The sequence below is a fragment of the Euphorbia lathyris genome, chromosome 3 (genome assembly GCF_963576675.1).
Source record: "Euphorbia lathyris chromosome 3, ddEupLath1.1, whole genome shotgun sequence".
NCBI classification, from domain to species: domain Eukaryota; kingdom Viridiplantae; phylum Streptophyta; class Magnoliopsida; order Malpighiales; family Euphorbiaceae; genus Euphorbia; species Euphorbia lathyris.
The window spans coordinates 110324844-110341333 of record NC_088912.1 but is presented as its reverse complement, the minus strand read 5'-3'; the positions used below and the strand labels follow the sequence as shown (position 1 = coordinate 110341333).

At 34.4% G+C, this 16490-nt stretch overlaps 2 protein-coding genes across 3 annotated transcripts; one reads left to right on the top strand and one right to left on the bottom strand.

The window, feature by feature from the left end:
- The first annotated feature begins 6559 nt into the window (after positions 1–6559).
- Positions 6560–11459, top strand: LOC136224012 (protein DEFECTIVE IN MERISTEM SILENCING 3-like). 2 transcript variants are annotated; one of them, XM_066012215.1, is made up of 6 exons: positions 6560–6681; positions 7534–7635; positions 7861–7975; positions 10121–10358; positions 10671–10862; positions 10937–11459. In XM_066012215.1, the coding sequence occupies exons 2-6, from the start codon at positions 7549–7551 to the stop codon at positions 11256–11258; spliced, it is 954 nt and encodes a 317-aa protein (XP_065868287.1). In that variant the 5' UTR covers positions 6560–6681; positions 7534–7548; the 3' UTR covers positions 11259–11459. The 2 variants fall into 2 exon arrangements, with proteins under 2 accessions (XP_065868287.1, XP_065868286.1); XM_066012214.1 differs by having other exon boundaries at positions 6560–6717.
- Positions 11460–12353: 894 nt separating this feature from the next.
- Positions 12354–13028, bottom strand: LOC136222873 (transcription factor MYB73-like). The gene has a single exon (XM_066010561.1). The coding sequence runs from the start codon at positions 13026–13028 to the stop codon at positions 12354–12356; it is 675 nt and encodes a 224-aa protein (XP_065866633.1).
- Between the last annotated feature and the right edge of the window lie 3462 nt (positions 13029–16490).

Sequence of the window (16490 nt, the reverse complement as noted above, 5' to 3'; positions counted from 1 at the left end):
CGGAAGAAGAACAGCAGCCATGGGGTTAGGGTAATGACCCTTAATTTGAGGGGAACGAAAAGAAAAGAGGGAGAGAACCAAAAGTTTGGGAGGGAAATGAAAATTCATGGGGGGGAAATTTAGGGTATTAAAAGCAAAAGAAATTAATAAGTGATTAACTTGTTATTACTATAATTAATAAGTATTTAATTTTTTTATTAGAATTTATAAGGGGTTTTAATTTAGATATTAAAATAGAAAATAAAGGGGTTTTACTTTAGAATGAATTAATAAGGGGTTTTTTTGGTAAAAGTAAATCAAAAAAGGTTTTTGCTTATTATTAAATAATAATAGAATTTGTGCTTATTAAAAGTATTTTTTATAAGTGAATTTTAGACCCTTATTAAATTTTTATTACTAATACTCCTTTTTCTTGTAGTGTGAGAATCCAAATAAATGACTATTTCTTAATTTTGTGTGGTTCAATATAAAATTAGAATGTTATTCCCTTTGAAGTGGTTTAGTTCTTTAATGATTGGAAGAGAATTAATACAATATTCGTTAAAAATAATTTATCAAATAATAATAATAACTTCAATTAAAAATAATATCTTGGTTTTATTACGCATATCCAAATTCCAAAGCCTTTTGGAACATTTGCTGATATCACAGTAGTATTTTGCGGCATCTTTCAATGCATATTTGTATCCATAACTTGTACATTTCTGTCTCACATGCTAGCAAACCAATCAAAGCTTGTGGCATATACATTTTATTTTAGAAAAATATTGATATGCTCACAGTTTATGCATGCTAAACCGAGTTTGAATTTTTGGCATAAATGAATTGTTACGGGAGGGCTTAATATATTGAAAAAAAATCATTAATCAAAGACTTAGTATATCCATTTAAAAAATAGAGACTTAATGTATTTAAAAATAATTAATCAACAGTTTAATTTATAATGACTTAATGAATAAAAAATAAATTGATCACGACTCAAACATGCAATTTAACCACAGAACTTCGCGGATAACTATAACATGACTTCATTGATTAACTTTTACACATTATATAGATGTAAAAAAACAGTTCATAGATATGCATGCTTGTGAAATGATGGACTTCTTGAAGAGAATGTTTTAAAGAACATATTTTAAAGAATTTTAATTCTTCAACTTTTTAGTTTTGATGTAATTTATGCATTGTCTGGTGATTAAAAGAAAGTTAATGTTTACACTTGAGAGAGAAAACTAAAAAAATAAAAAAATATTATTTCATAGTAAATGTGATACTAAAAAATTTTAATTCTTGAAAAAATTCATTTTGAGGTTGTTAATAAATTTTTTAAATCAACCCTTACACAATATAATGCAATAAAAGCTAATAATATTAATCAGAAAAATAAAATATGATTAACTATTAATAGGATTCACTCGCAAACACAAATTGAACATCTCATATTTTGACATGTCATTTTTATAGAGATAGTAAAATTACACGTGATTTACGAAAACATTACAAAAATCCAATATAATATTATTAATGGGTTAAAATTTGTTAAATAGATTTAGAATCAAATTTTTGGAAGATGGTGTTAATTTACTTCCTAATACAAAAATAACATTGAAATTTTAAAATTGTCCTTATATATTTTTAAATTTCTATCACTAAAAGAGTTTATACATGAAAGAAAACAAGATGCTAAATATAATATCTATCACTAAAAGATTTTGAATTGGGTTAACTGAATTCAATTTTTTTGCAACCAAAATGAAGCTACCCACTCAAGCTTATCTATGGGTATGATTGTTAGAAAACATGGAAGCCAAATCCAGTCCAAGTGAAAATATTGGTTATCTATGGGTTTGATTGTTAGAAAACATGGAAGCCAAATCCAGTCCAAGTGAAAATATTCGTTTGGGTTCAAGGGATCAAATCTCCTCTGACCCAAGTTGCTAAATATAAAACTCAAATTCTGTATACTTGCAATTCATGGTTTTATATCAGATCCTCTAAGATTTTCAGTGTTTGTATATATATCCCTCTAATTGGATATCTTAATGCAATACACTTATCCATTATGATTTTATCAACAATAGGAGCTATGATGCTCATTCTTCTTCATGCTCTAACTGTGCAAGTTTCTAATGCAAATCCTTCTCTTCAATTGCCTCAAGTTTACCGTCACTCTTTCAATCAAGTTCCTGGCGGACCAGATCCAATTCATAACCCACCCAAACTCATTACAGCTCAACATCAACCGTCAACCCGAGTTTATGGTCATTCTTTTAGACAAGTTCCTGGCGGACCAGACCCAATTCATCACCGACCCCAACTCAGTACAGCTGATCATCAACAGTCAACCCGAGTTTATGGTCATTCTTTTAGAGAAGTTCCTAGCGGACCAGACCCAATTCATCACCCAACCCAACTCATTACCGATGATCATCAACAGTCATCCCGAGTTTATGGTCATTCTTTTAGACTATCTCCTGGTGGACCAGACCCAATTCATCACCCATCCCAACTCATTACTGCTGATCATGAACAGTCAAGCCGAGTTTATGGTCATTCTTTTAGACTATCTCCTGGTGGACCTGACCCAATTCATCACAGCCGTCATTCTTTCAGAAGAACCCCTAGCAGACCAAACCCAATTCATAACCCCGGACCTGGAGAACCACCCCAGCTCCCGACAAACAGTCATTCTTTGAGAGAAACTCCTGGGGCACAAAACCCAATTCATAACCCTGGACCTGGATCACCACCTGAACATATCTCGACTGAACATCAATATTAATAAGATGTTATCTTGTTTAATTATGGGAAGTTCTATCATGAAAATTATCAATATAGATCCAATAATAGTTTTAGTAAAATATATATGTCTCTTCATGTTATGATCCATTTGCTTTATTATGATTAATATTATGTGTCACCGTTAGTACAATGTTTAAGCCTTCATCCCTATGACATAGACAAAGAAGAAAGTGTGTTAATTCAGATGAATATATATGCCATAATGAAAAATTCCATGAGCTCAGTGTGAACCTGTCCTTTTATAAAATCCTTACAAAGTTACTATTATTTAATTGTCTAATGAAGAATATGTACTAGCTCTAGAACAGGTTTCATAAATGTTTTTTTTTACAACTTTTTCTTATATTGAAATGGATTTATAGTGAAAATAAAAATGAAGTCAAAATTGTCCAAAACCTTTCATTTCAGTTTTTTGTTTACAATAGGTTTGGCTTAAGAATGGCAATTCACAAGATGTGGTGAGACAATCTATGCTAATTAGTAATTTGCTAAGATGAAACACCTTCTTATATGGAACTTAAACTTTACTTTTCGTTTGTATAAATTGAACATTCCATAGGTGATGATGCTAGCCTACACGGGATTGTTTCTGAGTTTATACAAAATAATAGTAGAGCAAGTGGAAGCAGAGATTTCATCTGCTGCTGCAAGAATTCTCTACGGATGTAAACCAGATGGGTCGGGGAATGCATTTCCCATCCCCTGATCTCCATCCCCGTCCCCACAGGGATCCCATATCCAGTTTAGAGATGTTTTAAAAAAGTTATTCACATTTCTCATTCCCTATTCACCGTGGGGAATCACCGTTTTAAAAAATCCGTAAAAGCAAAACGTTTAAGAAACAGTAGCTAATAATACCAAATATTAACAAGCATTCTCAAAATTTTCAAATAAAAATAAAACTAAAAATTGAAAACAATCAATCACCTAATTAAAATGTACTTAAAATCATCCAAAAAATCAATTATCACATGGAATAATGGGGATCCCCATTGGGGATTAACGGGACGCGAACGGAGATACCTTTCTTTCATTTTGGAATTCTTTCATTTATGGTGATTATAGTTTGATTGAACAATTTAGAATTTAGTTTTGCTCTGTTCTCCTCTTTTTGTTTCTTTATTCCTTTGTATACTATTCCTTTGCGGGATGTCCGGCCTTTCCCTAAACCATCACCCCATTTTTACTAAAAAAAATTGTAAATAAACAAATCTATAATATTTCATTTTTTAGGAAAAATGGTGTTACTTACTGAATTTATTTAAGAAGTTACATATACAAACAAAAATAATCATATTAATTTTATGTATTTTAAATAATGGTGTAGATTCCATATATACATTGGGGGTAGGTGAAGATTACTAGATCCGAGCTTCTTTGAACAAGCGTCTCTTGGAATTACTCCCCGCTCGAAGATAACAAATTTGAACGGTTAGAAAACACAGATCGACAACAAATGAAATCAAAATTCGAGAAGAAGTATGACATAAAATGAAGAAAACAAAGTGCAAATGAAGAAGAAGAAAAGCAGTTACCAATAAAACGTGTATTCTGAATAGATAAAGAATGGGTAGATTGAGAACGTGGGTAATTATTTGGGAACGGTTTATCACCATGGTCATGCAAAGCTAAGGAGAAAAGTTGTGAAGAAGAAGAGTTACAATATTTTAAGAAAATGGCACGTCCGGCCATAGATATCTTCAAGAGATGATACATCAGTACTATTAACTACAAATTTAGTATATAGTATAGATTCCGGTTATATTTAAGCAAATGATATGTGGCAAGTCTGACTAGTCTTTTCACTTTTTTGAGCTTATATTGTGAATTGGTTACTAAGCTTTGAAATAGGTCAATAAAATTAGGCCTAATACATCACCAGCTCCATGAACTTATCCATAATAGTAGATTGACTCTCTGAACTTGTAAGTGTCTCACCAGTTCCCTAAACTTGCTTATTTCGTATCACCAGCTCCTTAAACTTGTCCATAAAAATTTATTAGCTCCCTGAACTTTGCAAATGTCTCACCAGCTCCCTAAACTTGCTTATTCTGTACCAAATAAATACCAAAACTTATTAAACCTAAATTCTAAAAATACATCTTCATCTAGTTGTGAGGTAATTTTTTTCTTCCCCTACCTTTCAAAATATTGAGGAACCAGAGTTAGTAGGGTTAAGGAGCAAAAATACCATTAATATTTTGGGTCAGGAGTAACTTTACCCTCAACGTGTAAAATGGTGCAATTTTACCCCTAACGTTAGTAGCCAAGAGCAAATTTATAAATTGGTGAAATTTTTGAATTGTTTTGTCCAATTTGTACAAAAGATAGTATATTTTTTTTCACATCCCAACATATGTTTGTGATTTGTTACCGATAAAATGATGCACGTATGAAGTGTAGATGACAAGATTCATGACCGAGAAGACAATTTGATGAATTAGTATTATGGTTTTTGTATTCAGTTGTTACGGAATAAGCAAGTTTAGAGAGCTGGTAAGACATTTGCAAAGTTCAGGGAGCTAAAAAACAATTATGGACGAGTTCAGAGAGCCAGTCTACTATTATTAGTCTCACATTAAAAAAAATCATGTGGAAGATACATTGATTATGATTATAAATTAAAAAAAATAAAATTAATTGGAGTTCGACCCATCTATCCTTCCTTGTACACCCCCTCTAACAAACAACGTATATAAAGAGCCACTTTTTATCCCTATATCACCTCGTATATCGCCTCTGTTAAACATAGTGGTAGTTATTTAGGAAACCACAATTACCTAATAGTATAATACAATGACAAAACTCGATAACTATTTAAATTATTATCTTATTCTTTGCCCATCCTAGGTCTTTAATGCTCAGGAATTCTATAGTTATATTTCCGGGTAAGCTCATTGTTGGATCGACCAAATTAGGGTCCATAATTTTCCAGTTGTGCATTTTGTAATTTAAGATGGAATTCGTCTGGTTCTTTTTAATTGCTTAATTTTCTTTGATCATTGGGATAATTCAAATTTTCTAATGTAAATTGGACTTAATTCCTCTCTTTCTAAGAAAAATTGTTTTGCATGGATGTTTATAAATCCATAATCAGATAATTTCAAGAGAATTTTGTTTTACTTGGTATATAAGTGAGTCACACAAATTAGTTTTGACAAGTTAAATTTGTTGTTGTCAAAACCTAACCGCCTTGATCTGAACCACTTATGGATGGTAATATTGCGTTTTGGGTTTAATGAACAGTTCTTTTCAGTTTGCAACTAACCGGGGCTTAGACCATCTCCAACACATTTCATCAAATTTACTGCATCAAACCATGTTTTCATCATATTCTCTATCTGTTTTGATGTTGCTACAATGTTTTTACTCCAACCCATTTCATCATTATTAGAGTTAAATGATTTTGTATGGATTGATTATTAGTGTTAAATGATTCTTGATTTCTGGTTTTTATGTATATAAAATAAATGAAAAAGAAAATAAATAATATTATTTTATTAAATGATTCCCCATCAAAAAATGATGCTACAATGATTTTTTTTTAAATGATGGGATACGCGGAGGACACTTCGGGGACACTTCGGGGATACTTTAGGGGTTTTTTTAAAAAAACTATGAAAGTATAAGGGTTTTTTTAAAACTCAGAAAATATATGGATTAAAATGAAATAACCCCAGGATTACTAGTATATACCGACAGGAAATCGATTGAACCCTAAACTAAAATTGAAAATCTCTCCTGTGCTATGCATTGAACCATAACAAAATTGAAATTCCTAAATCTTTTCTCTCATCTGATCGAGTTCTTCTGTTCAGTGGTTCTGTGCAATCAGTTGTCTTCCTCGATTGCTTTGCTGAAGTCGATCACTCTCATCTGGTCAATCTACTTTGATCGAGTTTTTCCTCTCATCTGGTCGATCTGCTATGAATTAATTACTTATTAGTTAATATTATAGATGTTATTTGTGGTTTTATAATGACTTTAGAGTATTATTTGTGTTTTTATAATCACTTTATGAATATGATTTGTGATTTATATATTTATGTATCTTTTGAATTTTCATTATAAATGATATATATATTATTAATTATATATAAAATTTGCTGTATCCCCGCCGTACCGTATCTCATATTAATCACTGGAATACTCGCATATGATAAATTTCGAGACCCTAAGAAGGATGGTGATTAGTGTGGCTGGATTCATTTTGCTTCACTCAGTGAACTATATTTTGAAAATTTTGACATGTAGAAGAGTAGACGCCATGTATATGCTCGCATGGTTGTTATCAAAGAAATTATATTGCCAGCCCTTGTTTTTGAATGGCAGAGAACTTTTAAACTTTGCAGCTAATTTTGATGACTTCATCTTCCAATAATTAGGATATTATTTGGGAGCATAAGCTTTGAAGGCTTTTAATTTGTTCACTATATGCAGTGAGACCATAAAGAAATTATATCTGAGGCTTCATATGTTTTAGACTTTTATCATCTTTAGATTTCAGAAGATTACTATGACTATTTCCATTATTAGTAAATATGGTTTTTGTTTGTCGGCTTTTTATTGTTTCTTGAGGTGCACTGTGATGCATACAAATGTGCCTTGCTTTACCTATTTGTATAAGGAACATAGTGTCATGTTGCTCTTTGAGATGATATGTTCATAGTTGTAAATGTTAAGTCGATCCTTTTGTTTTAGTTGTAATTCTTACATAGAGTGTTTCCGCAGGATTTGTCAGCTGTGATGGAAGAAGAAGCTACTATTATCCCAAGTAATGAAATGCAAAATGGTTGTTCTATGCAAGCCCAATCCGTCATATACAATTCTAAGGTTTTCAGTTTGCATAGGATCTTTACATTTTGTTGTGATGTGGGTGTAAATCAAAAGCAATTCTTCTGTTATTTATATTTTTTTTTATGGAGTTGACATTTGTAAAAAAAAAGCCGAAATTTCACATTGCAATTTGTATTTTTTTAGACATCCTTTAAGTTACTATAGCTTATTTACAATGTAAAGTAGGTCAAAGAACTAATTGTTAAATTGTAACCTTTGCAGAAATTTCAAGATGATCTACACACAGCAAGAATCCAAATCAAGCAGCATGAGGATAACTTGAAAATTTTGAAAAGTCAACGAAACAAATTAGAAGACTCAATACTTGATCTGCAAGGTATGCTAAATTTTATTTTTTGTGCCTCTTCTAGAGGATTAGTTCTTCTTGAAGATTACTCAGCTAAGAAGTATTTGCATGTGATGTTCACTTGGATACAAGCACATCTATGAACAAATTTATGTTGTGTAGTGTAATTGTTTTTAATTTAAGCATGGTAGCTACCTAACAAATTCAACTGAGTCACCTGTTTTTAATTGTTGGCCATTAATTCTTGGTTCTCCAGGTGCTTTAAGTACTGTGGTAGCAATGTTTAGATCTGTCATTCATATACACTGTTTCCTTCAATGTTTTATTCAATTTAATTAGACAAGATATTTCAGTAAAGTTTTTGCTGATATAAACAGAAAATGATGTTGTTAGGAAACTGTTGTGGCTAGTCCAAATCAGAGTAAATTTATTTAGAAATTGTTATTTTCGGAATTATCATTTATTTAGGAAGTCTTAGTATTAGTAGAAATAAGAGTTTATTTTCAGAACTATTATTTAGGAAGTTCTAATTCTAATAGGATAGTAGTTTATTTTTAGAATTTTTATTTAGGAAGTGTTAAATCTAATAGAATAGGAATACTAGTTTAAGTCTGCCTTTTGTACTTTTATAGAAAGGAACCATTTTATCATTCGTAAAGTACTATTTGAAAAACAAATTCAGAGGTCAGGAGTTCTCATCATAGAGATCCAGGTTTCTCTCTAACGAACTGCATTAATTAATTTTCATCATACTATCTCGAAAGAAAAAGAAGTAAGATTCACTTCCTGATTTCAAGGTTCAAGGACTCGTAATTTGATCCAAAACTCAGGAGCTTAACAAAGTGGTATTAGAGCAAGTTATGGGTGAGTCAAGTAATCTGGAAAAACAGTTTGAAGCCTTTTTGAGCTTCATACTGCAAAGACAGGCCAAAGGTGGAGGCCATGGTACTCCAACTAGAAACCATTGAGGAGAGTGGCAATCTAGCACAACAAGGAAGGAGATAGGGGGTGGACAGTAGAATACGACGGCAAGAGGAGGTCTGCTTCCAAAATTCTCGAAACTAGATTTCCTAAGTTTGATGGGTCGTATGATCCCTTGAGCTGGTTGGTTGCATAAAAAAAAAAAAAAAAAAAAGGGCGGCCCGGTCGCATTACGCGTCCCCGCTGAGCGAGGGTCCGGGGAGGGGTCCCACCACAAGGGTGTATTGGTTGCATATGTGTGAGAATTTTTGTAAGCATCAACACACTGTTGAAAGGCACAATCGTGGTCGAAGTAGAGTTGCATAAATCTGCTGAATTACCAAGGCTATATGAAAAAAGAGAAATTATCAAGATGGTACTGCTGGCCAGCAATGGAAGGACTGTTTAGAGAAACGAAAGACTAAGGGGATTTGTTATAATTATGACTAATCGTATACATGAGGACATCAGTATAAAAGATATCACTGGCTGGAAGGACTGGAGGAACCTTTACTAGAACCAGATGATGAAGATCCTATCACCAACTGATGCTTTGGTGAAGTAGCTCCAGTTATCATCTTTGTGCATGAGATCACACTCATTTTTGTATTGGAAGACAATGTTAAAACTGTTGTAGCTAGTCTATATCATAATAAATCGTTATTTTGATTAGGTTTAGGACTTACTAGTTTCATAATTGTTAGTTATTTAGGAAGTCTTAGTCCTTGAGGAGTAGGAATTTATTATCAGAATTGTTATTTAGGAAGTTTTAATTCTAATAGGGGCATGGTTTTATTTTCAGAATTTTTATTTAGGAAGTTTGAATTATAATATGAGCAGGAGTTCTAGTTCAAGTCTGCCTTTTGTACTCTTATAAGTTATAACAGGGAAGTGTTTATCATTAATAAAGTAAGCATCATTTGAAAAACAAATTCAGAGATCACGAAATTAATTCTCATTATAGGTAAGCTAGGTCGAAAAAGAAAAGCAGATTTACTTCTTGATTTCATAGTCAAGGACCAATAACTCAATCCAAAGCTCAGAACTTATAGTGTGCGCAGTTTTTTTATCTCAACTTCCAGTCTGTGTTTCCGAATGGAAGGATTTACTTTTAGATGCTAGAATTGTTTGGAGATTTTATCTGTATAATCATTTGTGATGCATAATATCTCTTTTTCCATTTTCATTTTTTGCTTCTGACAAGTTTCCTTTCAGTTATTCTTGGTAATTATCACTCCGCAAGACCTCCTAGTGGTGAAAGTGAAAGCCATTCCTCCAATCAGAGTGAGGAAGAAACAGTAAATCAGATTCTGCAGCATGAAACTTCTGCTGCAGGCATTCTGTGTCAGCTGACAACGCGCCATGGTACTCATGCACCTCAACTCGGATTCACTAAGGATGTGCTTGGTATTGTTGCTACTCTGGGTAAGGTGGATGATGATAATCTTAGCAGGTTAGTTTGAAGTTGCATGTTATCTGCTATTGATATTTACTATCTATCTAACATGTAGATTCTTCCTCTTCTATGAAATAAGTCTTATGATTAGTTTCCTTGCTAATATAGCATACTATTCCTGGTTCTAATGTAGTCAGTTAATTTATGTACTCCACAATTCCAAGAGCTCTTATTATTTTCAATCAGTGAAATGCCTCTGTACTTACTGCCACACTGATCTTTTCTTTAAAGAGCTGCATGATAATGCAGTTGTTCTTAGTTATCTGCACTATTTTCAATCTACTTTTACTTATTCTTTCTTAATTGCAGACTTCTTTCAGAGTACTTAGGAGTAGAGACAATGCTAGGAATTGTTTGCAAGACTTATGAAGGTGTTAAAGCTCTTGAAACTTATGACAAGGAAGGCCATATAAATAGTGATTCTGGAATTCGAGGCTTTGGTACTACTATCGGACGGACTCTGGATGGTCGATTTCTTGTCATTTGTCTCGAAAATTTAAGGCATGTATCTCTTTCTTTTCTTTATTGCTGTTTGGAATTCAGCTCTTGAATTACAAACTTTTTTTCCCTTGTAGACCTTACTGTGGTGAATTTGTGGATGATGACCCTCAAAGAAGGCTTGATCTTCTACAGCCAAAATTGCCTAATGGCGAGTGCCCACCTGGATTTATTGGTTTCGCTGTTAACATGATCCATGTGGATTACATGAATTTGTTGTATGTATCTGATGTCTATGGCCTCAGAGAGACTCTATTTTACAGCCTCTTTTCTCACCTGCAAGTTTATAAAAGTAGGGAGGAGATGCTACTAGCTCTTCCACTTATAAGTGATGGAGCAATTTCACTGGATGGAGGGATTATTAAGATTAATGGTTTCTTTTCCTTGGGGAATCGGTAAGTATTTTGCTTTCATTATTGACATGAAATTGTCTTCCAATTGGATCTAATGGTGAATTTCATTTGTTTACAACATCTCCTTTTGTGGTATTTGGGAATTTTCTTTCTGCATGTAGGTAGTTTAAATGCACTAAGAAAGAAATGTCTTTCTGAATCATGATACATTGTAGAATTATGTATGTGCTATAATTCGATTATAATAGGCCACATATACGGTTCATAGCGTTAGCCTATGACCTTCCAAATTCAACTCATTATATTTGGTGCATGGATTTTTCTTCCCCCAATTTTTGTACAACTATCATACAAAAGAAAAGAAATACCTATTTTGTCTAGAATGGTCGATTCAAAGGGTGAGCCTTGGCGCAACTGTAAACATTGTTGTTGTTGTGTGACCGAGAGGTCACGGGTTCAAGTCTTAGGAGCGACCTCTTGCCAAACTTCCATGTCAGCAAATCCACCTGATAGCAACATGGAAACTGAGAATCAACTCAAACAGAAGACATGGGAAAAGGAGAAGTTGACAGAGGATTTAAAGCGAGAGCAAATGCTATTGAATTCTGCAAGATTCAATTTGGAGAGAAAGAAGGAAGAGTTTGTTAAGTTTCTCTCACAAACCTCTGCAAACACACCTCACGTATTGCACTGAACACATCTTAATTGAGTTGGATTGGAGTTGTATTTTGCAGATTTCAACATCATTTGCTCTCGCTTCAGATGCAGGGAGGACAGGATAGGTTCAATCCTAGATGATATTAGAAGGGGGAATCAAATCCTTATCAGGATAGCAACTCGGAAAAGTCTTCTATTCCGTTATCATTTTTGAATGGGCTACGAATTTCTTTTCGTGAAAAGGGCAGCTTATTCAGTTACCAAGAGCAATTGGTTTTGTGAAGTCAATGGTTTGAAACAATCCTTTTCGATCTGTGGTGTGCAGTAAGGACCGGTACGAGATAATGATAATCTTGTAGTAAAAAAAACTTATCCGAAAAATGTATAGAAAAATGAATTAGATCAAATGCAGTTAAATATTAATCCTAATTATCTTAAAAACATTATTACTCATAAAAGAAGAGTTTATAAATCTAGTCTTGTCTTATTTTAACCTTAATTTATCAATATAACTCTTCACTTCAACAGCTGTCATCTTTTGCATTAAATTGAGCAAACATTTCTCCTCCTGTTCCTCTTTCTCAACGTCTCCGCCTTCTTCTCCTCCCTTCTCCGCCACAGCAGTTCCCAGAACCAACCCATCCCCCGGTGGACACAAAGTCCACACTGTCTCAGGCACCCTACTGAAACAACTATAATCCGTTCCTACACCCAAACACAGCCTCTTCGCTCCGGAATCAGACCTAGACTCAGATGAAATGTCAAGACTCATCTTCTTGACAGTCAAGTTAGACTTGGATGATGCAGACAAGAACTCGGCCTGGCGTTTTCTCTGCAAAGTAGATTTCCAACGATTTTTAATGGCATTATCAGTCCGGCCAGGCAACAGTCCAGCAATTGTGGCCCATTTATTACCGTGAATAGCGTGAGCTTGAACAATGGTATCATCCTCCTTTGTAGTAAAAGGTCTGTGCTGAACCTCTGGCGAGAGTTGATTAAGCCACCGTAACGGGCATGATTTTCCTGAGCGGCCATGAATTCCGGTGCTTATGAAAGTCCAATTTCTGGGGCCGTGTTGTTTAACTAGCTTGATTAAAGTATCATCTTCTTGAGGACTCCATGGGCCTTTGATACAATCTCCACCATTGAAAGAAGCCATGAAAAGAAAAGTGAGAAGAAATAGGGGAAAGAAAGAACTATTTTTTCTTCTGGAGACCGGTATAAAGTTTGATTAAGCTATTCTCCCCTCCTTTTTATACACATATTACAATTGTGATTAGGGTATTTTGGACATCTTTGCAAAGACAATACACTGTAATAATTTTTTATTATTTTTTTCAAATTTTTTAGCCTATAAATTAGTGTTATATATTTGCAATCATTATTTTTATTAAGGAATATGTTGATGTTATGGATATGGAATATTTTTAAGAATATGGAAACAATATTTATTTCCTTTATCTATTTTAATTAAATATCATTTTAGTAATGAAAAATATTCATTACAAAAAAATTCATTGTGAATTCTTTTTTCAAAGGTATTTTGAAATTTTTATTTATTCACCTATTTATTTATTCATTAATTTATTTATTTAGACTTTAATCATATGATTAGATTTAGGCATATTAATTTATTTATTTAGACTTTAATCATACGATTAGATTAAGTGATCTCTCAGGTATTCCTCTTACTGATTCTCTTGGGAAGTATCTGGGCGTTCCCCTCCACAGTGAGCGTGTGTCTAAAGGCTCCTTCAAAGAGACTTTGGATAAAGCTAATTCGACGTGTGCCACTTGGAAAGCCAAGACTCTGTCTCTCGCTGGCCGCCTCACGTTAATTCAATCTGTTAATTGTGCTGCTCCCAATCACATCATGCAGGCTTGTAAGCTTCCGGATCCTGTGCTTAATGATCTTGACAAGATTAACCGTAGGTCCTGTGGGGGGAAGCTGCGGAGGGCAGAAAGATCCATCTTATGCCTTGGAGTGAGGTTTGCCAGCCTAAAGATTCTGGAGGTCTGGGTATTAGGAAAGCAAAGGACAATAATAAAGTTTTATTAATGAAACTCCTTTGGCGTATGTGGCAAAACCCCTCCTCTCTTTGGGTTCGCCTCCTTTGTGGTAAGTATCGGAAAGACAAAATCTTCGGGGGTCCGAAAGAGAGAGTTGCTAATTGTTCCTTCCTCTGGAAAGGACTTAGTGCTGTGTTTGATGAGTTCTGCTCAGGAGTTGGCCTGGAGGTGGGGAATGGTAAGTCCATTAGTTTCTTGTTTGATAACTAGATTGGGGATAAACCGTTAATTGAGGTGTGTTCTTCCCCTCCGCCTAGTGATATACGCAACTGGAGGATTGCCAATGTGGTTGAGTCGGAAGGGGACTGGATCTGGTCAAAGTTTGATACTTTCTTTAGCATTGAGACTCTCCTTAGAATGCGGGGAGTGAAGGTGAGTAATCAAGAGGAAGACTTGGATAGGCACTGCTGGGCGCTGACTAACAATGGAGTTTATTCTTGCAAATCGGCCTTTGAAGCTTTCTCTCTCTTTAGATCTGATCCTCCCTCGGATGTGTGGAAGTCGATTTGGACCCTTAAAGTTCCTTTCCGTATTAGGAGTTTCCTGTGGCTGGGCGTTAAGGACAGGCTTCTTACTAATTCGGATAGGCACAGAAGGCACTTGGCTGATTCTGGAGCTTGCAGTAGATGCAGAGGCCATGTTGAGACTTTGTGCCATGATCTTAGAGATTGCTCTAATAGTAAAGAGGTTTGGAGGAAAATTCTCCCACACCATATTTTCTCTTCCTTCATGGCACATTCTGAGGTCGACTGGTTCTCTGATGGTGTTAGAGGAAAGTTGCTTCCATACATGTAGCATGGTGACATTTTCTTTGCTATTATCTGTCACCAAGTTTGGAAATGGAGAAACGAGGAGATTTTTGGAGATAAAACGATTTTTATGACAAACTTAGCTGATTTCTTCTCGAAAAAACTTTTCTCTATTATCGATAGTTTCAAAGGAGAGTCCCTTGCCAGAGCCTCTCAGTGTTGTGATGTCCATCTCGTGGGATGGAGCAGGCCAAGAGAGGGGGTTGTGAAGCTGAATACTGATGGTTCCTGCCTCAGTAACGGTAAGATTACGGTTGGAGGTGTGCTTAGAGATGCAGGGGGCGCCTGGCTTTCTGGGTTCTCCCAGAATTTAGGGTTGGGTTCTTCCTTTTCTGCGGAGCTCTGGGCTATTCTTACTGGAATCAATCTTGCTAAAAGGCTGGGTGTTAAAAAGCTCTCTGTGGAGTCTGATAATTTGAAAGCAATCAAAATGATTTCTGAGAATCATTCTATGGGTCTTCACAGTCGCAACCTCATCAAAGCTATTAAAAGGCTTTGCTCCTCCTTTGAGTTCGTAGAGTTCAGACACATTTTTAGAGAGCAGAATCGTGTTGCTGATCGCTTGGCGGCGGCGGGCCATGAAGGGACGTTAGGCGTTACTACCCTTCCGGTTTCCCCTAGTTTCATCTCTCCTCTTCTCTTAGAAGATAGAATTGGGGTTAGCTTCCCTAGGCTAATTCTTGGGTAGTTTGTTGTTGTTCGTTTTTCTTTTCCTTTTCTACCAAAAAAAAAGATTTAGGCATATTAAAATCATACGGTGGAAATTAAAATTATTCTAATATTTAAATTTAATAAAATTTGATTTAATGGTGACTGACCAAATTCCTTACATGATCTATTTGACTATTACTGTTTATTTGTTGATTTAACACGTTACAATCCCAACAAGATTTCATAATATTTGTAAAATATTAGGGTCAAAAATTTGAACATTATTGTTTACTTGTTGATTTAACACGTTACAATCCTAACAAGGTTTAATAATAGTCATAAAATGTTTGGATCAATTTTGATGTTTATCCCTTAATATTATTATTTAGTATTATTTGGCTCTTTCGTGGGAAATTGCGGGCGTGCCAGATAATTATAGTATTATCAAACTATGGAATGAAATTGAGTGCGCTTTCTAACTTCTAAATATCAAACGACTGTAAGAATTAAAGAGATCGAAAATTCCTAAAGATTCGATTATCAAAACGATACCGACCTTACAGAAAATGATTGAACAACAAATAAAAATAAAAATGTACTGGAAGCTTGAATGAACTTGAACTTGAAAATTATCTAAGGAAACAATCGAGAATTGTAAAAATACTGAAGTCTAGAGGTAATTTGCTAGAGTTTTTGCTTGGGTTTGTTGAGTTGTTGAGTTGGTTGATTGGGCTTGCTTCATCGTGATTTCTTCCTTTTATAAACGTTGGAGGTAACTTCCTGCCTCTTTCCACTAAGTCACATTCTCCACATTCAGCCCACGTCTTGAGTAACTGCTCCATTTTGACTTTCACGATGGATTACTTTTGACACCTTCTAACTTTCCTGCTTTTTAATTGGCTCACAAAAACACGTTAAAATATTAATTGGCTCTTAGTTTCCCCTAAGTTCACTTCAAGTTTCCCCTGATGTCCACTTTGGAAAAATATACTTAGACGTAGCCAATTAATATATTAAAAATAATTAAAAGCCAAAAGATTAAATTATGGTGCAAACAATTGCCCCCCACAAGCATGGATTTGAGAGACGAA